This window comes from Hevea brasiliensis, chromosome 4 (assembly GCF_030052815.1).
Source record: "Hevea brasiliensis isolate MT/VB/25A 57/8 chromosome 4, ASM3005281v1, whole genome shotgun sequence".
Lineage (NCBI taxonomy): Eukaryota > Viridiplantae > Streptophyta > Magnoliopsida > Malpighiales > Euphorbiaceae > Hevea > Hevea brasiliensis.
In genome coordinates this window covers 16,185,996-16,210,639 of record NC_079496.1, presented here as the reverse complement: position 1 = coordinate 16,210,639, position 24,644 = coordinate 16,185,996, and the positions used below count along the sequence as shown (strand labels likewise).

Genomic DNA, 24,644 nt, shown 5'->3' with positions numbered 1-24,644 from the left:
AAATTAAAAATATTTGATAATTTCCTAAAAGATGTTAATCTTTATTTATTGTTTGGCTTAATTGTTAATAATAATGATACTCGGGACCAAATAATCACTCTTGTTAAGTGTTTTTTAAGACAAAAAAAAAAAATCTAATCGTTCCCTTACGTGTGCCCTAGAAAAGCCCAAGAGCTTTTGGGCCTTATACAACAACGGAGCCCATTATAAACTTCGCGTTCCCTCCAATCATTTTTCTAATTCATTGATTTAATTGCTCCCACACCGTTCGAGGTCACAATCACACCACAAAAACCCTAAAAATTCCCACCGTTAACTTCTTCGAAAAAATTTTACGGATTGCTTTTCACGGGCTGCTATTCAGCTTGGGCAAGAAAGGTGAGCCAACCTCTTCTTTTAATTCTTGAATAATCTCGTGCGCGAAGTTTGGTTTATTTTTGGTCCCGTCTTGAATTGTTGGATTCAGTGTTGTATCAAATTGTGACTGTAAGATTCGGTGTGTTCTTCAATTTGAAGTTACATAGAATGGTTTCTTTTATGTAGCTACGTTTGAAAGTTCATTGTCTCTGATGAGGAGTATAACTTTCTTTGGTTTGGGACTTTATTGCAGTTAAAAGAGAAATGGGTTTTGAATGAATCTGGAATCTCTTTGTATGTGCTGAGTAACTTTATATTTTTCTTGTAAAATTGGAGATGAATTCAAGACGACTACTGTAGTTTTTTGGATGGGTGTGTTGCGGAGTTGATAGTTGAGATATACCCATTCTGTTGCAGTTTGGTTTTAGTTGATATGATAGTACTTAAAGAGACATGCCAAGTTGTGTTCTTGATGGTTTTTTCATGAAATTTCTGCATAAGAAATATTTACTTGATGCTATTTTGCTTGGAGTTGATCAGTGATTAATATTGAAGGGCAATGTATTGTTCTGTTCTTGAGGATGTTTTGAGCTTGAGGATGTTTTGAGTTTGAGTTGAAAAGTTGGATTGTCGTTCATTGGACTATGGAAACCCCACGCCAGGAAGGGCTGATTACAAAGAGGTCGTTGAGGAAGAAAGCAGTTTTGCGGAATTATGACGAGAATTTGATGGATGAATTGATAGAGAATCAATTGGGTGGTTCTTTAAAGAAAAGGAATCGAACGAGGGAGGATTTGGAAAAGGAGACTGAAACTGAGGCAATGATAGCATTATCTCTGGGGTTCCCTATTGATGCATTACTTGAGGAGGAGATTCAAGCTGGGGTGGTAAGACAATTGGGTGGCAAAGAGCAGAATGATTATATTGTTGTGAGGAATCATATCCTTGCAAGGTGGAGAAGTAATGTGAAGGTGTGGCTATCAAAGGGACAGATTAAAGAAACTGTGAGCAATGAATATGAGAATTTGGTATCTTCTGCTTATGATTTTCTTTTGTACAATGGGTATATTAATTTTGGAGTTTTTTCATCACTTATGTCCCCTATGCCAGAATTGATTAATGAAGGGTCTGTGATAATTGTTGGTGCGGGACTTGCTGGTTTATCATCAGCAAGACAACTCATGTCCTTTGGTTTTAAGGTGGTTGTTTTAGAAGGTAGGAATCGTCCTGGAGGGAGAGTTTATACTCAAAAAATGGGTAGGAAAGACCAATTTGCTGCTGTGGATCTTGGAGGCAGTGTTATTACTGGTATACATGCTAATCCTTTGGGAGTTCTTGCTAGGCAACTTTCTATTCCACTCCATAAGGTGCGAGATAACTGCCCTTTGTACAGACCAGATGGGGCACCTGTTGATAAGGAAGTTGATTATAGGATTGAATTCATCTTCAATAAGTTGCTCGACAAAGTAATGGAACTTAGAAAAATAATGGGTGGATTTGCAAATGATGTTTCTCTGGGTTCAGTTTTGGAGAGACTCAGGAAGTTGTATGCTGTGGCTAGAAGTACAGAAGAGAGGCAGTTGCTTGATTGGCATCTTGCTAACTTGGAATATGCAAATGCAGGATGTCTCTCAAATCTATCAGCTACATATTGGGATCAGGATGATCCTTATGAAATGGGTGGGGACCACTGCTTTCTAGCTGGAGGGAACTGGAGATTGATAAAAGAACTATGTGAAGGGGTTCCTATATTCTACGGGAAGGCTGTGAATACTATTAGATATGGAAGTGAAGGTGTTATGGTTATTGCTGGTGAACAAGTGTTTCAAGCAGATATGGTCCTATGTACTGTGCCTCTTGGAGTCTTGAAGAAAAGAACCATCAAATTTGAACCAGAGTTACCTGGAAGAAAGCTTGCAGCAATTGATAGATTGGGTTTTGGACTGCTTAATAAAGTGGCAATGGTTTTCCCCCATGTTTTTTGGGGGGAGGACTTGGATACATTTGGATGTCTCAGTGAGAATAGCAGTAAGCGTGGAGAGTTTTTTCTGTTCTATGGTTACCATACTGTTTCTGGAGGTCCAGTACTTATTGCATTGGTTGCTGGAGAAGCAGCACAAATATTTGAATATACGGATCCATCTACTCTACTCCACCGTGTTTTAAGAGTTCTTAGAGGTTAGCTTGATCATTTTAGTTCACTTTATAGTTTTCCTTGATTCCCCTTGTGTTTCTCTCCTCTCTTATATTCTTCCCCCCCTCCAAAGTCCTCATTCATCCTACTTAGAAGTTATGGCTCTTTTTACAGGTATATACAATCCAAAAGGCGTTGATGTTCCTGACCCCATACAAACAATTTGTACAAGATGGGGCAGTGATCCCTTTAGTTATGGTTCATATTCTCATGTTAGGGTACAGTCATCTGGCAGTGACTATGATTTACTTGCAGAAAGTGTTGGTGGTCGGCTGTTTTTTGCTGGTGAGGCAACAACTAGGCAATATCCAGCCACAATGCATGGTGCCTTCTTGAGTGGTTTAAGAGAAGCTTCTCGCATTTTAAGAATTAGTAGAAATTGGCAAAATAATTCAAGGAAGTCTGTGCAGAGGAACGCGGGACTAAGCAATGATACATTGGTAGATCTATTCAGGAGACCTGACCTAGCATTTGGAAATTTGTCATTTATATCTAATCCTTTGATACATGCCCCAAATTCAATGGGTATTATGAGAATTACTTTTGATAATTGCGGAGATTATCTGAAGAAGGAATTAGAGGGGAGCTTCCAAAATCCTTTGCACCTACCATTGCAGCTTTATGTAGTGTTATCTTGTCAACAAGTACATGAGCTACAGTTGCTGACAGGTGGTAATGAGGATAAGTTGTCATATTTGGTTAAAAACTTGGGCTTGAAGTTAATGGGACATAGCGCCCTCTTAAATCTGTATGGTTCCTTGATTTCTAGCATTACTAATGCACGAAGAGGTCGAGGCAGGAACCGGATAAGTGCAGTACAATACAGCGCTGTGTAGAGATGCCATTAGTTTCAACACTTGACATTTGATGGGCATTTCCGATTTAGCTTGAAGTATTTTGATCCAAATGTATGCTTCATTAAATGGTCATAAATTGGGTGTGGCTTATGCTCCTCTAGTGTAAAATTCTGTATATAATCTAGCTGTGTATGTTATTTATCAACTCCAAGAGAACAATCCTTGGTGCTTGACTAGGACGAAGATTTGTTTTCTTCCTGCGAACATTCTTTTGTCTGACCATGACCAGCTTAGTGTCCAAGCAGAGCCATGACTCCTTGTAGCCATGAATTTGATAGTGTAGGACTGTAGGTTAAAGCGTGCTACTCGTTGTCGAGGAGTATTGCAGGGGGGAAAATATTGTTGTATTTTATTGCTCTTCTGGCTCTGCAAATGCTTGTATTTGTATACTAGCATTTTTTCTTGTCACATATTTCTTCCCGTGCCGGGGTACTATTATCCTTTTCACTTTGCATTACATCCCGTGATCTTCAGAATCTTCCCAAGCTTACTGTATATTTCTATCAGAGCTAGGATACTGGTTACTATTTTCATTCTCAGAGTGCATTACATATCATTAAATTCAAATCTTCCCATGCTTACTGGCAGCTGTACGGAGGGGGGAATTTTTCATATGCTTTATGAGGGGAACATAAAGCTCTGAGTCAGAGGCGCTGTCTAGCGTCTACAGATTAATAAAAGACTTTTAATCATGTGTGATGGTTGGTTTCTCCATTGATTGTTTGTGTAATCGTCTGTATACCAGTGTAATAAAAACAGCTTTGGGCCGACCAATATGCCCTTGACCAGTTCATTTTGTAATTTTTTATTAAGTTCTTTGTTCTTTTTCTTTTTACATTGCAAAACTTGTGTCTGTGTTCTCAGAATTGGATTAGCTAGAGTGACCAAAAAAGAAGGAGAAGAATTGGATTAGAGTGAGATTAGACCTGCTGGCCAGACCAGGATACCTAAGAAACCGGGGGCTGCTGATCTGGTCCGCCTTTAATATTCTTTATGGCAGGTTTAAGGCGTGTTTCCAATGGCATGGAACCTGGAGCTCTGAGTTCTGGAAGTTTCTTTCTGGTGTGCATCTAAGAGAAAACACTCGCTAGAGTTTGAATCCACAACTCTGCTATAGTTGTGCATAGACTTGATAGAGTTTACCATGAACCCCAGATAATTGTTGGGTAGTATGACAATTCCTGTTGTCACCTAGCAGTTTTCTTTTACGTATCAACTACTGCTTAACTCCTACCAAAGTACCAATCGTCCAGGGATCTTATGGCCTGAATGGTTTAAACAATGGCGATATATATATATATATACACACACACACACACTTAAGTTCGGACTTAACAGTTCTGAGACAACTCTAATAACCATAAGAAAATAATCTTAGAATCAAATATTATGCATGGAATATATGGTAAATTGCAGATGTAATTTTGACAATGGCAAAAGCCACTGTTCACTGGAAGCACAAGAAAAAGATTGAAATCACCTTCTCTACTGAAACACTGAAAAATCAAAACTTTCAGAATATCTTTTTGTTCACTTCCCAAGGGCAATTAGGGCCAACTCGAAATGGAAGAGCATGCATGCAAAGGAGCGAAAACCCTAAGGTGTTGCGTTTTGCATGAAGTCCATACAAGTGCGGCAGTTGCAATCAAGAAACCTGCACTTGAGGCACCCAAGGCAGACGCAAGAAGTGCAGCCCTGGCATGACGCTAACCGAGGACAACCTCTGCGGTTCTTGCGGCTAGCGCGCTCTTCATCATCCATGCATGTTATCCTACATAGCAACCATAGAAAAATGACCATGAGTGGCATTTCTAATTGACAATGACTTGATTTACAGGAGATGCACTAGCAGTATTGCATGTCTAAAGATACAGGGCGAAGGGAGATGTAGAAGTGTAGTTGGTGCAAATGGCACAACAAATACAAAGAGTTTTCAGGAAGAGATACAAGTAGAGAGAGTAACTTTGTGCAGGAATAGATGAAAATAAATGAAAAAAAGGGGCAAAAAGTGCTATAATAGATTTTTTTTTCTCTGATACATGGGAAAGTAAAATGATAGAAAAGAGACCAGTCCTGAGGAAACAACACCCAAACTAAATCAGCAGCATCCTAATTCAATAAAATACTTTTGCTTGTAAGAAAATAAATAAATAAATCAGCATCAAGCCTAAGAGATCTCTGGCGTGCAAATCTTTTAGATAGAATTTTTTTCATGTAGTTATATGGTGATCAATTTAGAGTTCCCTAGTGGGCACGGACTCGGTCCAGTTTCGGGCAGGGAGAATCGGACTGGCAATTTCGGTCCTGAGAGGTGGAGATTCAAGATCAGATCGAAGGGTTCCTCTTGATTTCAATCCAAATTTTAGTTTGATTTCAGTTAGTTTTTTATTCAATTTTGATTCGATTTATTATATTTGATAAACCTGTCGGTTAATTTAAAAAATAAATAAATAAATCTGATTTTAACTTGAAATCATAACAAACCAATTAAAATTAATTCAATTTAATTTCAATTGGATTGAAAATAAATATAGTGCGATCTGAGCATCACTAATTTCAGTCTGGTTCCGCCGCCATGCATACTCTCAAGGCCATGTCAAAGTTTGAGGCCATATTGCATCTTGACATGGTCATAATCAGAAAAAAGAATCACCCAAGGTAGACTTCAATTCAAAGAAAATACTCTAGCTAGAATACATGTATTGGTTTTATAATTCGATCCTCATAAAAATAGCCTAAAAGCGGATGAGTTTCAAAGCTTTCCAGGTATAGAATAAGAACTAACTTGAAAAGAAGAGTTATAATAAAACCAAGTGAAAATGGATATCTGCAAGCACTTTTAGTGGAGAAAGAGGGTTTTAAGTACTTACTTGAAATAAGGCCCATCAGCGCACTTCCACCTTTTCTTGAGCAAAGCCTCATGGTAGATCCTGCATTCCTCCTTGGTCCTCAGACGAAACCTGCGCTGTTTCTTGCATTTCGAGCACTTAATGAATTCATCACGATGAAATATTCGTCTCATCGACCCACTTGCTCCGTTAGCCTTATGCTTGTAATACTTGAGTAATGGGGTTCTCCACAGTGGCACCTTTTTATCTTTCATTAGCACCCATAAGTTGCTGGGCCACTTCCTCCTTCCTTCCCTCCTCGAATGTTTCTCAAATTCATAGGGTGTGAATCTCTCTGTACAAATTTCATTGCTCAGTAAAAATGAAGATACTATTATTCAGGATCCTATTGGCAGCATCAGGTCCCTTTCACAATCAAGTACAAACAAATAAATGATCCAGATAACTTCCGAGAAAAAAGATTTGAACTTATTCTCAATCTTTATCAAGTGATGGAAAAAAGAGAACAAGAAGAATATACAGGCAGAGGAGCCAAGGATATAAAGTTAATTTTCCAGGTTTCACTTCTCTTTTCAAGGGATCAAACCTTTCTTTTTTAATGTCTTTAGAAGGTCAAACCCGCATAGATATTTCACCTACTAACCTTATGGATGCTATTGCTGCCTCAATATTGAAAACAATTGAGTTTATCCACACCCTCAAATAAGGTAGAATTCACATTGAACCAAACTCCTAATGATCGACTAATAGATAAGCCGCAAACACTCGTTAATTAGTGGTCTGCAGTGCAGAATTTTGTGTGTGTGTGTTTCTATATGTATATATATATATAAACAGAACCATTAAACTAATTTAAAATTAAACAAAAAGAGCCAAAGTGTTCACAACACATACAATAATAATAACAATAAATAGAATAAAATGAAAAGGAAAGGATAATGGATTCTGCAAAATATAGTCACCCTCTCTGCATCCAGGACTACAGTCGCAGCTTATCAGAAATTTGCCATTTGCATAAACTCTAAGGGTTGCCATGGCATCGCCGTACTTCTTGCTTGTACAACCACAAGTAACTTCAACGTAATCGGGTCCTCTCTTGAACCCATCCATGACTTTTACTTCACTCTCTAGGACTAGGGCTTCGCTGATCCTAACTTCTACTTCCATTTCTCTGTTCATACCTACTGCAACTGAAAAAATAATCAAGAAGAAAACCCTTGTAATCGCAGCAAACTTAAAAATATATGAACTGGGGTGTCCTCAAAAACTTGCACATATCAATTCTGGGTGTATAAGGAAACTGTAACCCACTTTTCAAAGAGGTGTCAAGAAGCAATACATGGGCAGCCGAAACGTGGAAACATGGAGGGAATCCAAAACTTGACACAGACAAATGTTTTAAGGGTTTTTGGTTTTGGTTGCATGCTATATACATAACGCAGAAGAAGAGTAAATTTTGGACATACAAGGGAAAAATCCCTTAGGGAAAAACATTTAGGAGAGACTAGTTTTCATATTATAGTGCATCTCTTTATATACCATTTATTTCTGCTATATGTTTTCATATGAATGTTCAATTTTAATTATTTCCCTCCTTTGGAATCAGATATTATCGGGTGAAACTTAGGATCTCATTAATGCATAACCCATATATCAAATTATATATGTTCTTTCTTACATATCTTGTCTTAATTATGTTTAAATCCCATATGAGTTACCTTCTATATAATATTGCAGTTCTTGATAATTAAGATGATGATACCTCTCTATATGTAGTGTTTTCTAATATTGATGTTTTTGGAAGCTCATAGAACTTGAATGTACAAATATCTACATAGCTTTGTATTTCTTGTTTTTGTTCATCTAATATAATGATTTGTGTAGCAAAGAATATGCAAGCTAACAAGCAAACAGAAAACACAAAGGCAAGCTGAAACAAAAACCCATTATCAAACATTTAATTTTAATACTATATAAGTACTATATATTCCTCGGCTTGAAATATATCAAATCCAAAAATTTGAACTTAAAAATTTCAATGTAAATTATTTAGATTCAAATAGCATTGAGATGAAAAACAATAATACAGTAAATACTAAAGAAAATTCTAGTACTTGTTATGTTAGCATGTCCTTCAAATATTAGAACCATTTTAGAACACTTATTGCAAGAGATGAAATATGGAGTTGGAGTGAAAATTGGATCCAAATCTTATTTCAAAAGTTAGATTAAAATTGGGAAAATGAATATTTTTGGTCCATTGATGATCTCACTGCTACTAAATCAAGTTTAAGGAGAAGTATGTGACCATAAAATTTTCTTTTTCCTAAGATCTATTGTAGTGAAAAAAGTAAAATGAATAAGTAAATAATAAGAAAGTTCGAATGAATATAATTAGTTAATTACTATTTTAGTTGTAATTAAACAATCTTTAGATATTCAAAAAAAGAGAATATTTTTGTAAATTTTTTTTTTGCTGATAAAAATTACAGACAAATAATGAAAAAAAAAAAAAAGAAGCTTACTCATATATAGAAGGGGGGAAAAAGATCTAGCTCTGCATATGCTTCAAAATTTGGTCACCCACAAGGGCATGCACTTCTCTCCACAATACTTATCATAGAACATGCACACATGATCAATGGATCTTTGATAAGCATATGATGAAAAAGAAAGGGAATTAAATTCATTGAAAGGATAAGTTCATTTACCTTGAGCCATTCTCAACAAAAAGAGCAGATTTTTGAGCTTTGCTTAAACTGTTTATGTGGATTAATCTCTTCTTTCACTCTCTCAATGGAACTTCTTGACAGCCAGAAGAAAATATCTCTCTCAATTCTAGGCTTTGTGATTGTGATGGGTTCCTTTCAAGGTCTCAGTGCATGAGTAAGGATAAGAATCAATGGTCCTTTAAAATAGAACTAGAATTAAATTCTTACCAATCAAATAAATCCTTTTAGGTTTGAACAATCTGGGTCTGCATCTGCCAGGATATATTCACATTTACTTTACCTTCCTTGGCATGGTTTCCAGATCGATATTAGAAACCTAGTGGACCTAAGAGTAACATCGCTCGAGTGTATCGTGTCGAATTTCTTTTTATTGTGTACCCTAATTAATTACGTTCATTCTTACATAATTAAAGTAGATCAAAATAATATTATAGCTTATTCTAATATTGTTTATGATAATTTCATTGTGATGAATGTATTTAATATATGTTCGACCTCATATGATAATAAGTTTTATAATAATTAAATTTCATATTTATATGAAAATTCATGTAATATTAATTAAAATATGTATAATGAATGTATAAATTTAAATTTAAATATTTAAATTAAATTTATTCTCATATAAGATTGAACTTATATTAAGTGTGCTTTTCAATGTAATTTGATAATAACTAGAATTAAATTTTATGCAAAGTAGAGGAAGTTGGGTTTTAGCATATTCAAAAAGTCCACCTCAAGAATTTATTTAAATGTATCTTAGTTACAAAAATAGAAAACAAAGTTGAATTGCAATGATGTGCTCAGCCTGTCCAAATTAACTTGTCTTAGACTAAATGTTTTAAATTGTTGGTATTCATATCCCTGGTTTGGATATATTGGCTTAACAAATGTACAATCTTCAATTCTATCTCTTCTTTCTTTCTTTCCTTCTTTTTTCACATAATTCTATGAGTAAATTTTGATAGTGCATGCAACATGTAAACCCTTTTTTCCTAGCCACTATTAAATCTTCAATCAATAAAGGTCTTGAAAAACATTTAGATTACATTCTACATAATTTCAATTTACATTATTAATAACAAAAATTAAAGCTTAACATGATATAGGATATGTACATGAAGATAATACTTTCATCACCTCAAACTTTCAACTGATTTTCTATTTGTCAACTTGTGCAATCATCTATAGCTTAATAATGGCCCAACGATTAGTGTATATATTTTACAATATAAAAAATAAAGAGTTTAATATTTTCCTTAAAATAATTTCTATATATGATCAATTAAACCTAGGCTAAGTTAATCGAGTTGATTTTCAATTAAACTCTTAATTTTATAGCTTATTTAATTTAAATTGTTTTAAATTTAATATAGATTAAAATTATTCAAATTAAATATATTCAAATCAAATTAGGCTGATATTGGATTTTTTTATCTTCCATTCCCTAATTCCAAGAGAAGAGAGGAGAAATTTAAAATTGTACTTCTGCTAAGTTCTTAATTTAAAAAAAAAAAAATCTTAAAATAAAGGTAAAATATATGAGAATTTTGCTGTAAAATAATTACTATACTCGTGATAGTGAGGAATTTATAAAAGTGGGAGATTTGAAATGACTTAATATTAAGTGTTTGGTAAAATTATATTTAGCTATTGCTGTTAATATGTTAAATGACTAATAAGGGTATATATCATATAATTTATTTTATTATTTAAATAAATATAAAATTATAAATTTATTACATTATATTATTTATTTTATTATTAAATTAAATATATAATTATTAAATTAATATATTATATTATTTAAATAAATATATAATTATTAATCTTTTATATTATATCATTTATTTTATTATTGAAATAAGAAAATAATTATTTTTTTAAGATAATTAAATAATTTTAAAAATATAGATAAAATAATAAAATAATTATTATTAATAGAAAAATTTATAATTAATTTTAAGTTTTTGGATATAAATAAATATTTTATATTTTATGTTATTAATAAAAAATATTTTAACAAAGTTGAAATACGTCAATTAAAATGTTAAAATTATAAATAAAAAAATAAAAATATTAATAATATTAATTTTCAAGTTAAATAAAAAAGGATAATATGGTCAAAATAAAAATAAAATCGGATCGTGTATCACCGATGAAAAACAAAAAAAAAAAAATATAGTATAAACGACACATGATATGTATATATGAGTATGCCATCATTCAGCTATTTTTTTTTTTTTTTTTTGCAAAAAAATTTTATCTTTTTATTAGTCTATTATCATATCATCACCTAACAAACTAAAAACAACAAAACAATTAATATAAAATTTTAACATTCAACTTTACGTGAAAAATTTATTATTTTTTTTATTTTTATTTATATTTAAATTTTTAAATTTTAAATTTTATAAATTTTTAATTCAAAGAAATTATTAAAAATTAAACACATAACACAAATAAAAAACCTAATTACTTTCACCTTTTAAATTATCTAAAAATATTTTTTCTTTTCACTTTCCAACGCTTCAAAATTATTTTTATATTTTAAATTAAAATTTAATTATAAAATTAAATTGAAAGAGTCGAATTAAAATTAAATTAAAATTGAAATAAAATAAAAATTAAGAATATTATTTAGTTGGATCCTGATTTCCCACTTCCGGTTCCGGGCCGGAAACGGACCTTGCCCAGGCTAAGTTGAATAGATTTTTTCAAATAAAATTTAAGGCAGGATTTATATATTGACCGGTTTGCTATTACAAGTCCCTCCAGGCTCCTACAGCTCCTAACACTGGCACCGAGTAATAAAGATGCGGGCCTTGTGCTGCGCCACTCTTGCTTATCCTGTGCAATCGGTGAGCGTTTTCATGCCCGTTAAAGCTTGTTCAAGAACTCAAGTTTCTTTCCACCGCCATGACAATCCATTTGTTCCTGAGGTAATAAACTGTATAACCCATTACTATAATCTGGTTTATTCTCCTATTTGGCAGACTAGAACATGCGGTAACCTAGGAAAAGTAGCTCAAATTTTTTTTGTTCTGTAAAAATCAAGACCCATTACGTTTCTTGGTGAAAAAGTGTTACTTTCAGAAAGCCCAGCAAGTATAATTTGGTTATTTCTCTGTTTGGTTCTTGAGAGTATGCGTAACCAATGGGATAATTTGAATTTCAATACATGTGGTTAGTTATGGTCTCTATTTTATCATGTTAACCTTTATAAGTTCAATGTATGCTTAGACCACAACTTTAGATTTGTCATATTCCTCTTTATTTTAGTTTCTCAAAACTCAAAAGATTGTGTTATCTGGTTGATTGTCTGCATAGTTGTCATGAAAATGAAGAAAATCATCAAACATGAATATAATTATTAACTTTTGGCCGATAATATATGGATATTTTTCCTTTGAGAGGAAAAAACAAAGTGTGTTGTTTATTCTAATGCTAACATTGGCAATAATCCAATGCTATAATTTGGTTAATACAGTTGCAGTCTATGGATGCTGAGAAAATAATAGAAAGTTGAAACAGGAAGTAAAGATAAAATTTGGATATATGGTATAGTTATGTTGGCCTGTTTTCATTTGCTAATTCAAAGAGTCACTTTTATGCAATCATTCCCAGCAAAATTCAATTTAATTGTGGATTTGTTTCATTGCTTAGAAATGTAGAAGATTAAGAGAAAATGTTATCTGGAATCTATCCTGTCCTGACACACTGGAGAGAGGTAAAAAAAAAAAAAAAAAGTTACCGCTAACTCTGATGGTAAAAGGGTTAGACAAGATTGATATAGGTGTTGTTTACAAATATGACCCTTAGAAAGAAGAGGAAGTTTATGAGATGCATGGAATACTGCTCTAGTAGCTTAGTCAAGATGAGGGAAGTTTAGCATTCTAATGTCCTTCCCTCAGTTTAAGCAGAAGTCATGCTTTTTGTACAAACAGCTGTAACATATCTTCTTTGTTATGACAAGTAACATATACATGAATGGTGGTGGTGGTGGTGGTGGTGTTGTGTAAAGCAGGTTGTGAAAGCCGTAGATTCCTTGCATGCAGAATTCAGAGCTGTGGATTATTTGGTGGCGTGCAATACTTCTCGTGTCCTTAAAGCTTTCCAGAATGCTCGGATTGGATCTCATGTAAGTGTATATATGCTATTTGGTTCTAAATTGCAAAATAATGTGATTAGATGTTGATAAAGTGTGAAGTAACCTTCAAGGTTGTCAAAAATTCCCTGGTGTGGATAAGTGCATAGTTTACATGGACATGTTATTACATCCAGGTTCATAGGGGTTATCCATTCTATTAGTCGCTCTATATACAAGTGAGATGAAGGTATATTCCATTGTGCAACCATTCTGATACACATGCGTTAATGTGTGCATATGTGTGGCTATGCCCCTCTCCAGATGGCAATGGAATGTTATCTTACTGATGGAATAAGTTGTTCAAATATGGTGTTACTAATCATTATTGTCATACATATGCTTATAATCAGCACTTTGGTGGATCTACTGGCTATGGTCATGACGAAGTTGGGGGACGTGAGGCACTTGACCAAGCTTTTGCTGAAATTGTAGGAGCTGAATCAGCAATAGTTCGCTCACAGGTGATCCCACAAAATTTTCTTTTTTCTTTCCAGTTTATGTTTTATCTAAAAATAATTTGTTAACCCCCTGTCTCTTTTCCATAAGTTTTTCTCAGGAACCCATGCCATCACTTGTGCATTGTTTGCTTTCTTGAGGCCAGGGGATGAGGTTAGCTTATTTTATTGCCATCTACACTTTTATCTCTGCTGAAAGTTCTTCTGGGTACTTTTATATTGTTCTCCTCCTATTTTGCTTCTAATATGTTGTTTTAGATTAATTGGATTGTCAGCTTTTGGCAGTTGCTGGTGCTCCTTATGACACCTTAGAGGAAGTTATTGGAAAGAGGGACTCTCATGGATTAGGTTCCCTGAAAGATTTTGGAGTGGAGTACAGAGAAGTTCCAGTATGTTGCTAAGTACAGTTGAAAACAAGATTTTGACTTCTGATTGTGAACATCTTACTCACACTATGCTGTTGCAGCTGGCTGAAGATGGTGGACTTGACTGGGATGCCCTTATGAGTGCTTTGAAACCTCATACAAGATGTGCTCTCATTCAGAGGTCATGTGGTTATTCATGGCGTCGAAGTTTAAGTGTAAATGAGATAGGGAGGGCTATAGAGATGATCAAGGTAAGCCCTTTTGAATTTTTAGTGATTTCTAAACATATTTTATCTGAAGTGAGTTCAGTCCAACATTGTTCTGCGAGCATGTTATCCTGATATCTCATGGTTTTCCATGGGTTAAAGATCTAGAAACTTTAGACGTTTTGTTAACTAGATCTATTATTATTCAATTCAATTACTTTCAGGGTTTAGAACCTGCTTTTGTGTGGGGAGGTTTTGCAAATTACATTTCACTATGCTTAATTAGTTGAAGTATAGAAATCAAGATATTGATTTAACACTTTCCAAACCCCTTTTGCCCTTCCTTAACTATTTTTCAGGAAGGTGATACTAGGACATTCACTTGTATCGTCTTACTCTTGAATTTTCATACAGTTAATGTCCTTTGACAAATATACTTGCAGATGCAGAATCCTAACTGCTTGGTCATGGTGGATAATTGCTATGGTGAATTTGTTGAGAAAATTGAACCTCCAATGGTGGTACGTTGCATACTATTCATTCTCTTTTCTCCTCTAAACTAAGGTAACATCTGTTTTGGTCAATGGTGGAACAGGGTGCAGATCTGATTGCAGGCAGTTTGATTAAAAATCCTGGTGGAACAATTGCACCATGTGGTGGATATGTTGCAGGGAGGAAAAAATGGGTAGAAGCAGCAGCAGCTCGTCTCTCTGCACCAGGGCTTGGCATGGATTGTGGCTCAACCCCTGGTGATATCATGCGAACTTATTTTCAGGGGCTGTTCCTTTCACCTCAAATGGTTGGTGAGGCAATCAAGGTATTGGATTCTGCATTTTCTTTTTCATCAACTTATCTTTCTTGTATCGTATTGGTACTTGAGTTATTTTTTGTAATGTAATAAAAGGGAACCTTTCTGATCGCTGAAGTCATGGCATCTAGAGGGTATAAGGTGCAGCCTCTACCTCGCATTGCCCGTCATGATACAGTCCAGGTTTGTCTTGTTGTCTTATGTCCTTCTCATGTTATCTCACAAGTGATTGATAAGAGTATTTACACAAACACAGGGGATCTCATCTGATTTGTGCTTTTCAGGCAGTGCAACTTGGAAGCCGTGAACATCTTCTTGCATTCTGTGAGGCTGTACAGAGAAGCTCACCAGTGGGTTCATTCACTAAGCCAGTTGCTGGCTCAACTCCTGGATATGCATCAGAGGTCCGGCCATATCTTGTTTAGATTAATTGATACTACAGTGGAACTAAATTTTTGTATTCTGAAATTGCTTAATCTAGAAAATTTCTTAATAGTTTCCATTAATGCAAAGTGCTGCTTCCCACAGTAACATCATTATTTAACCACAGGCTTATTGAAGTTCTCATTTTTGCTGTCATGTTTGTTTCATTAGTCGGATGCATTTTGGGTTTGTTTGTGTTAAATGATGTACTTGTCTAGCGGCATATATGGTAATAAAGATGCTTTATATAAATTATTGGTTTTCACAAGTAAGCTTTCCTGTTTGAATGTATTGAAGATTGTGGCCATTGTTCAATCTATAGTTACCATGTGGTGCAAGTTCTCACTTAAACAAGTTATAATTAAAAATTTTCCTCAGGCCAGTGCTCATGTGTTTTTCCTTGCTTATTTACATCTTATATATTATTTATCAGGTGATCTTTGCTGATGGAACCTTCATTGATGGGAGTACAAGTGAACTGTCATGTGATGGGCCACTCAGGGAGCCATTTGCTGTGTTTTGCCAGGTGTGTGTCTGGTTGATGTTGTTTCCTTCCATGAATGTTGATTCATTGAAGGAGAGGTGTGATCTCAAATAACTGAATAATTACACTAAATGGTGGTTAATCTATTTGGCACAACACAACTTGAATTTTGCTGCTTCTTCAATTCTGGAATGCAGGGTGGCAGTCACTGGACTCAATGGGGACTAGTTCTGGGAGAGGTTTTGAAACACATCTGATCTAAACATGATTTTGACCAGCAAGAGAGATACAATGCGTTGCAATTCTAAATTTTTCCGAGACATCATTATTTTTCACTAAGCATGAAGGAGTTTCAGTTATAACATCGAGCTGATATCAGTCTTATGGTTGCTTGAAATCGTATTTGCACGATCTAAAATTCACTGGCTACTATGGAAAATGATGAGTTTTGGGTTGGTTATTCAGAGGTAGGGATTTTCATTTTCCATCGATCAAGTTCTATGGAAGAAATGATTTTGTCACTTCAACTTTTAGAACTTCAAAATATTTTGTCAATAAAATAAATATTATAGATTATAATTTATCGTTAACTTTTCAAAATTAATATAGCACTTTGACTAAAATTACTCACATAATGGAGTAAAAATAAAGAGAAAGGGCAAGAAAGAGATAAAGAACAGAGAGTAATAAGCGCAGATATATATATATATATATATATATATATATATATATATATATATAGAGAGAGAGAGAGAGAGAGAGAGAGAGAGAGAGAGAGAGAGAAATATTGGGAGAGACGATCAGTGACAAAGAAATAGAGAACAACTTGAGAGAGGAGAGTAAGAACGAGAGAGACAATTTGAGAGAGAAAAGGGAGGGGAGAGGATAATTTTTTTTGTAAATTTTAAATTTAAAATGGATATGAATAATATATAATAAATTTAAAATGAGATCAAATTCAATAAATTATATTTAAGAATTACATTCATGATAGATTTAAATTTTATATGTTAAATTATATTAATTGACTTTATTTATATAAATAATTAGTTAAAATAGATATTTTATATATTATTTTAAATAAATACAATTTTTATATTATTAAATTCTAAAATGTAAATTATTAATAAAAATATATTTTATATAAATTATTAATTAAAATATATAAGCTAAATAATTTAAATATTATTCAAATAATAATAATAATTTATATTTAAAAGAAATATAAATAATTTAAGTAAATTTTATTTGAATTTTAAATATTTTGATATTGAAAAAAAAATTACTATTTAGTCTCTGTATTTTAATAAAATTAATTATTTAATTTTTATATTTTAAAAAATATATTATTTAATTTTTATATTTTGTTTCTATTAATACTAGTGAAATTATTATTTAGTCTTTTTATTTTATTGAAACAAATTGATTTGTTCTTATATTTTAAAAAAACATATTAGTTAATTCTGTAATTTGACTTCATAAATTTTTTAGTCTCATAATTATTTTTTATATCTATGCTACTTTAATTTTCTTTCCCTTATTTCCCTTTCTTCGTGATTTTTCTTATTTACACTCACACTCTTCCCTCTCATTCTTTATTTATTGTTATATGTACATAAAAAGGTACAAACTGTTTAAAAAAAAAATTTCTTTTTAAATTTTTTAATAATCAAGAAAAATTATTTTTTAATAAAAAAATATAAAAATAATATTTAAAGAATTAAAAATTAAAAAAATTTAAATTTAAATTTAATCTCTATATAATAAAATTTTTATTTTTATTGAGATATATTTTTTAAAATATATAAATTAATTAATTAATTTATATATTTTAAAATAAAAAAATTAAATAATAATTTATTTTTTTAAAGTAGATATTATTAATTAATTTTTTTAATGTAAATAGATTAAATATTAATTTAAATAATATGAATAATAAAAGTTAAAAAAAATAATTAACAAAAATTTAAATATAATAATTAAATAATAATTTAAGTAATATAAATAATAAAAAATTTAAAAGAGTACCTAAATTGTTTAATAAAAATAAAATATAAAAATTAAATAATTATTAAACTCTAATTAAGTCTAGATATAATAATTTTTAATGGTCCAATCAACTAATTCTGAATACACGTGGCACCCTTCCACAGGTCAACTTGGAGGGGCAAATATCTGGACTGAACGCAGGAAAATAGATGCTTCTACAAAGTACAAGCCGTCACCGCAAAATTGAACATTATGCTGGGTTCCGTTGAACTATGAAATCAAGGATACGCTATCCAAAACCTGTGTTATAGATTCTATCCGAATTTACCATTTTTGCCATGACTTCTCTGCTTCAAATCTCCATCTTAAACACTCTTCACGATGACGTATGCAAGAAATTCATTTATTCTCACTCTCTACCAAGTTCAAGGATTACTTCTTTTAATCGAAACAGATCTAAATTGAGGGCGAATAGAGAGAAATGGAGTTTATTGGAAATGGGGAGGGGGAAAGATGGGATTTTGGTAAAACATGAGGTGTGGAAAAGGAAGAGGAGGGTGGTTTTGGTGAGTTTTAATCAGGGCTTTGGGTTTAATGGTGGTGGCGGCGGCGGCGGCGGCGGTGGTGGAAGAGATAACAGTAGCACTATTAGACTTCTGGGTAATGTTGCTTTGGCAATTGGCTTGACTTACCTTTCAATGACTGGGCAGCTTGGTTGGATTTTTGATGCTATTGGCTGGGTTTTAGACTTGGTTATTTCTATTTGGGTATGCCTGTCTGTGCCTGTTTCTTCTGCTTTAGAAATCTTTTTGAGTCGTTATTTTGTTTGATTATTATCTGTTACATTGGTTAATCATGTCGAGCATTAAGCACTTACTACTACAGCTTTCAATTGTTCGTGTTATTTGTCGATTATTAATAGAAATTCAATATGGAATTTATTAGTTTACCAAATTATTATGTTAGTTACTGAATTCCTTTTAGTTTGATAACCAATGAAGCTGTAGTTAGTTTCTGATCCACTGAGTGTTATATTCTCATAACTTTGTAAGATGCATCAACTGATGTGCCAAGTTCATTGCACTATGTGGAGCATGGAGAAATTGCTTTGATATGGTCTGTATTTATCCTACTTAAGAATTAATCAGCTTCTTTAATCTTCCCATGTTTGCTTAGTTTTTATTTTTTATCCTGGTCTTATTTATGCCTTTCTGTCTGTAACAACTCTTTTCAGTAGACAATATTGTGTTATCTTTGGGCCTCATATTGTAATAGAATTTTACTTGGATGTATCTTGAGTTGGCAATGGGTTCAGTATACCAAGTTAAATCTAATTGATCGATGCTTTCTTGCAGCTCCTGGCAGTACTAATACCTATTGTTGGTTTGGGAGCTTTCCTCTGGTGGGCAGGACGGGATATACTTCAAGGCACTGTGGGGCTTCTTTAACCTTTTCTAGTCACATTTATTTCTTTCTTATTAAATATTGTTGTGTGGAATCTTTCTGGCTTTGTGTATGTGTATGTGTGCATATGCACCTACTTGTTTAATGGAATGCAGGTGTCCTCAGGAAGGTAGGGCTTTCTTAAATAGCTCTTCTGCTTCTGCTTTCATAATTGATTGTTTTATGCTTTCTGGTTTTCATGCAGTGCCCAAATTGTGGAAATGATTTTCAGATTTTCAAGTAAGGGTCACAGAGATTCTAATTGAATTTATAGAACCTTTATGAGATAGCTTTTCATTGCAAGTCATTCACCTTGGATCATAATGTTAACTTTCGCAGATCCACTCTGAATGATGAATTGCAGTTGTGCCCCTTTTGCAGTCAACCGTTCTCAGGTGAAAGCCATGTCTGCATCACCTTATACTCTTTTTCATTCTTTTGGCATTTTATCTTTGTATTCCTAGTCTATTGGTCTATGAGTACAGTCATCTTACTGGCAGCAAACTGAATCTTCTATATCTTCAAATATCTACTTCATTGACTGGTAAAAATATACATCTGTCCATGACGTCTTTGCCATTCTTTGTGTTTTATGATATTTCCTTGGATATCAGTAGTGGAAGATGAGTTCGTGAGGGATTCTGTAAAATTCTCCAACAGTTCAACAACATTTGGACAGGCATTTGGTGACTTCTCTGCTGCTTCCAAGAACGGTTCACCCTGCAATATCTTTTACTTTTTCCTTCATTAATGATATGCGATATGAATTGAATTAATTACTTCTTAGTTTGCATGTGATGATTATAAAGATAATATTAAATCTCATTTGGTTAATCACCATCTTTAAGCTCCAAGGTACATTTCCCCCTACTTGGCTTCTCTACATCTTCTTATTGAATTTTGTTATCAAAACTGGATTCCCTTTCTTGGTCAGGGGAGGTCCACTTCAATATACTTGCACACATAGCTGACATTGCTGCTAAGATATCTAATCTTCTCTATTCTATAGTTTGTCAACGTCTGAATGATTCATGAATTTTGGAACATCACTGTGGCTTCTGCAGGAAAGGATTCTTCTTCAGTTGTTGACATTGAAGCAGAAATAAAAGATGCAGACTGAGGCCTTAAATAAATGATGCAGAATAGGGCCTCAGACAGAATACTATGGTTTGTGCTAAAGACTCTTGAACTGCAATTATAGGTCTCATTTCAGTTTTAGTAATGGCAAGATAGCTGGAAGTGTGGACCAATTATGGGCTTCAATTATTTCATCTGTGGACTTGTTTAGTTTCTCACTCTTGAAATTGAAGAACCTTGTTAATTTGAAGCTTCATGCTTCTTGCTTAGTTCTTTATAGTGACCATTCTGGGACTTCAAATGTTTAGCACTGATAATGGTTTTCTGACATATTGATTGGGAAGGTAAGAGCAAATTTTGCATGAAATCAAAATGGTGAACAAAATTTTAGGGGAGGGAAAAGCGAGTTCTATGTTTTTTTGTGGAATTATTGCATATAATTGAATTCTCATTCATGATTATGTTTGCCATTACTTACATAAAAAAATAGTGAATGAATCGGCACAATGGATATCTTAGTGTAAGCATTGTTAAAAGATGCTTTTTCTTTTCTTTTCTTTTCTTTTTTATTTCCGTTGTCTTTCTTTTCTTCTTGTCCCTCATCTCCCAGCTGTGGCATTTTGCATTTTATTCATCTCCATCCTACTTATCATCCAAGTTAAAGAGCAGGTGATGGTGGAGGACCTTTGCATGATCAACTGGAACAACCCTGAGTGCACAGCCATGATAATGCAGGAGTAATAACTACCCAAATTAAAATGCTGTATTCTAAAATTTTTGCAATGTTACATTTTCTACTGGAGCTCAGTAGACTAGCCTGTATATTTTGCTCGCATATCTTGTTAATTTTCTTGTTACTCTGAGCTGTGATGTTCTGAGCTTTTAGGACAAAAACTAGAAATTGTTTACAGTTGTAAAAACTTGTGAATTGCTGTCTGTAGACATTTTGAGTTTACATTTTCATCCAGAATTGAATATTGTGAGTAAAAGATTAGTTACCCTTGGTTATCTGCTCGTGTAAATGCTTGGCGAAGGCACAGTTAAAATGAAAAATAAGGTCAAATTTATCCAGTTAATTCCAGCCCAAATATCTACTACCTGGTAATGCTTAACACTTTGCCGGTCCGAGATAACTTGATCAAGAGAGGAGTGTCTGTAGACTCCATTTGCCCAATCTGCAATGAGGAGAAGGAAACTGTTGAGCATGCTTTGTTCTGGTGTAATCATACAAGAGCAACGAAGTTCACGAGTCCTTGTGCCTATAAACCTAATCCAGTCGGATTCTCTTCCTTCTCTTAATGGTGGACCACAATGATGCAAGAAGCCATGGCTGGAAATGTACACCAAGATTTTCTCAACTCCATAGCCATTACAAGCTGGAATATATGGAAAGAGAGGAATAGTGCAGTAGTCGACTGCTGTGAACCCAATCCTTTGGCCACTTCCCATCGCATCTCCAAAACCGTGGCTGAAATGTCTCTGGCTACCTCTGAAATGACCCAATCAGAGTTGATTCTATACCTGCTGTGTCGCAATCCGCGGCAGCCTCCATTTAGAGTTCATCCGAAATTTAATTGTGATGCGGCCTGGAAAGAGAGGTCAACCTTTAGCAGCAATAGCGGAAATAGCTAGGAATCATTCAAGTAGATTGGTGGATGGAGTGGCCAAGAAATTCGTTCTCTTCCCCTTTATTAGGCGACGCAAAAGCACTTCTAGAAGCTGTGCTGCTAGCAAATCTATGCGAAGCTCCTCTATAATTCTGAAATCAGATTTCAGTCATTCAGCAGTGCTTATTTCAGCTATTAACAACTCTCAAAAGTGCCAGCACTGAAAAATTTTTGCCACTGTGCAAGCTATCACGGCTATAGTCCCCTATGTTGGGCAAGTAGAATTTTCTAATGTTAATGGAATGGCCAATTCTAACTCCGCCTAAGTAGTTTGCGCTTAGCCGATCCCAAGCCCGGGTAAAGGAGGAGGGTTGCGGTAGGTGACAACCAGCGTAAAAATTTCGTCACACCCTATGATATGGATTCAAATGAGATAAACGTTGGGGCGTCCTCTACTAACGACGCGCTACATTGGAGCCCGGGTGTAGTGATAAATATGCAAGGGTGTAGGGCGTTCACCGAAAGCGACGCGCCATGCCGGCGCCCGGGTGTGGTGTTAAGTGAGCAAGGGTTCCCACATCATGGACGGGTGTGGGTAAAGAAGTTAGTCCATAGGACAGATAGTAGAACAAATAGTGGAACAGAACGCAAGATAGATATAGAAAACAATAGAAGATATCATAGAAGGAGACCAATTAAGAAGGAGCAGGATAGGAGGAGGATCAGGGTTGGTACTTGGAATGTTGGATCACTTACAGGAAAATTAATGGAGCTTGTGGATACCTTGGAAAGGAGAAGGGTGAATATTGCTTGCATTCAGGAGACTAAATGGGTAGGAGAGAAAAGTAAGGAAGTGGGTAATTGGTACAAACCGTGGTTTCTGGAAAGGAGAGAAATAAGAACAGTGGGTATAATCATAGACAAAACATTGAAAGACGCAGAGTAGTAAAAGAGTAGGAGATAGAATTATACTAGTAAAGCTAGTACTAGAAGGAGAAACAATAAATATAATTAGTGCTTATGCCCCACAAATAGGACTAGACAGTGAGAGTAAACAAAGGTTTTGGGAAGATATGGATGATTTAATGCAAAGCATACCGAATGAAGAGAATGTTTTCATTGGTGGAGATTTGAATGGACATGTAGGAAGTGATAGGCAAGGTTATGAGAATGTTCATGGAGGTTTTGGTTTTGGCAGTCGAAATGAGGAGGGAAAAAGCATCCTGGATTTTGCTATGGCATATGACCTAATACTAGCAAATACCTACTTTATAAAAAGAGAGTCACATTTAGTGACTTTCAAAAGTGGGCAACATAGAAGCCAAATCGACTTCCTCTTAACCAGGAAGACAAATAGAGCTCTATGCAAGGATTGCAAGGTCATTCCAGGAGAGGCTTTAACAAGTCAACATAGGTTGGTGGTCTTGGATGTTAAGTTTAGGAACAATTCAAGTAAGGTTAGAAGAAATAGTGTAGCTCGAACAAAGTGGTGGGAGTTCAAAGGAGTAAAGCAAGTGAAGTTCAAAAATGAGCTTCTCGAGTCCGAAGTATGGAAGCTAGATATGGAGGCCAATGATATGTGGATACAGATGGCATCAAAGATTAGAGAAGTAGCTAGAAAAGTACTTGGAGAGTCTAAAGGACATGGACCACCCTCAAAAGAGAGATGGTGGTGGAATGAGGAAGTACAAAAGGCAGTGAAGAGAAAAAGGGAATGGTATAAGAAATTACCTAAATGTGATAATAATGAGGCATATGAACAAGACAAGATAGCAAAGAAAGAGGCAAAAGGCGATTAGTCAAGCAAGAGCACGTGCCTTTGAAAAGTTATATGAGAAACTTGGAACTAAAGAAGGAGAAAGATATTTATAGATTAGCAAGGAGTAGAGAAAGGAAATGTCAAGATCTCAATCAAGTTAGGTGCATTAAGGATAAAGAAGGAAAAGTGTTGGTGAAAGATGAGGACATTAAAGAAAGATGGAGAAATTATTTTAATGATCTCTTTAATAATAGTCAAAATGGTAATAGCGTGAATATAGATTATAGAACAATAGAAAAGAATGTAAATTATACTAGAAGGATTCGATCTTTAGAAGTAAAGGAAGCACTTAAGAGAATGAAAGTGGGTAAAGCTGTGGACCCGATGAAATACCAATTGAAGTGTGGAAGTATTTGGGAGATATGGGAGTGGCATGGTTAACTAAATTATTTAATAAGATTCTAAACTCAAAGAAAATGCCGATGAAGGGAGGAATAGTATTTTAGTACCTAGTTTTAAAAATAAGGAGACATACAGAGTTGCTCAAACTATAGAATTAAACTCATGAGCCATACTATGAAGTTGTGGGAGAGAGTTGTGGAGCATCGACTACGTCATGATACTTCTATCTCTCTCAATCAATTTGGTTTCATGCCCATTGCTCAACTATGGAAGCGATCTTTCTCATTAGAAGCTTGATGGAGAAATATAGAGATGTGAAGAAAGATCTACACATGGTTTTTATTGATTTGGAGAAGGCTTATGATAGTGTTCCAAGAGAGATCTTATGGAATGTGTTAGAACAAAAGAGGGTATCTATTAGGTACATACAAGTATTGAAAGATATGTATGAAGGAGCAACTACTATTGTGCGCACAGTGGGAGGGGA

The 24,644-nt window shown here is 34.1% G+C and overlaps 4 protein-coding genes across 8 annotated transcripts; 3 read left to right on the top strand and 1 right to left on the bottom strand.

The window, feature by feature from the left end:
* The first annotated feature begins 250 nt into the window (after positions 1 to 250).
* On the top strand, positions 251 to 3,816 carry LOC110667907 (lysine-specific histone demethylase 1 homolog 2). Its single transcript, XM_058145446.1, has 2 exons — positions 251 to 2,535; positions 2,666 to 3,816. Exons 1-2 carry the CDS (start codon positions 1,002 to 1,004, stop codon positions 3,385 to 3,387), a joined length of 2,256 nt encoding a protein of 751 aa, XP_058001429.1. The 5' UTR covers positions 251 to 1,001; the 3' UTR covers positions 3,388 to 3,816.
* A 993-nt stretch (positions 3,817 to 4,809) lies between these two features.
* Positions 4,810 to 7,729, bottom strand: LOC110667908 (protein ULTRAPETALA 2-like). The gene is made up of 3 exons (XM_021828900.2): positions 7,220 to 7,729; positions 6,279 to 6,591; positions 4,810 to 5,179 (listed from the first exon to the last, which is right to left on the bottom strand). The coding sequence occupies exons 1-3, from the start codon at positions 7,434 to 7,436 to the stop codon at positions 5,005 to 5,007; spliced, it is 705 nt and encodes a 234-aa protein (XP_021684592.2). The 5' UTR covers positions 7,437 to 7,729; the 3' UTR covers positions 4,810 to 5,004.
* A 3,957-nt stretch (positions 7,730 to 11,686) lies between these two features.
* Positions 11,687 to 16,465, top strand: LOC110667878 (uncharacterized). 2 transcript variants are annotated; one of them, XM_021828842.2, is made up of 12 exons: positions 11,687 to 11,931; positions 13,017 to 13,130; positions 13,490 to 13,600; positions 13,686 to 13,748; positions 13,870 to 13,983; positions 14,061 to 14,210; positions 14,609 to 14,686; positions 14,761 to 14,982; positions 15,070 to 15,156; positions 15,258 to 15,377; positions 15,830 to 15,922; positions 16,078 to 16,465. In XM_021828842.2, the coding sequence occupies exons 1-12, from the start codon at positions 11,806 to 11,808 to the stop codon at positions 16,135 to 16,137; spliced, it is 1,338 nt and encodes a 445-aa protein (XP_021684534.2). In that variant the 5' UTR covers positions 11,687 to 11,805; the 3' UTR covers positions 16,138 to 16,465. The 2 variants fall into 2 exon arrangements, with proteins under 2 accessions (XP_021684534.2, XP_058001428.1); XM_058145445.1 differs by having other exon boundaries at positions 15,830 to 15,978.
* A 1,604-nt stretch (positions 16,466 to 18,069) lies between these two features.
* LOC110647620 (uncharacterized) lies at positions 18,070 to 21,397 on the top strand. 4 transcript variants are annotated; one of them, XM_021801546.2, is made up of 7 exons: positions 18,070 to 18,636; positions 19,225 to 19,302; positions 19,518 to 19,552; positions 19,652 to 19,707; positions 19,930 to 20,025; positions 20,377 to 20,479; positions 21,059 to 21,397. In XM_021801546.2, exons 1-6 carry the CDS (start codon positions 18,208 to 18,210, stop codon positions 20,430 to 20,432), a joined length of 750 nt encoding a protein of 249 aa, XP_021657238.2. In that variant the 5' UTR covers positions 18,070 to 18,207; the 3' UTR covers positions 20,433 to 20,479; positions 21,059 to 21,397. The 4 variants fall into 4 exon arrangements, with proteins under 4 accessions (XP_021657238.2, XP_021657239.2, XP_021657237.2 ...); XM_021801547.2 differs by having other exon boundaries at positions 18,072 to 18,529; positions 19,927 to 20,025; XM_021801545.2 differs by having other exon boundaries at positions 18,072 to 18,636; positions 19,927 to 20,025; positions 21,000 to 21,397.
* Positions 21,398 to 24,644: the final 3,247 nt, after the last annotated feature.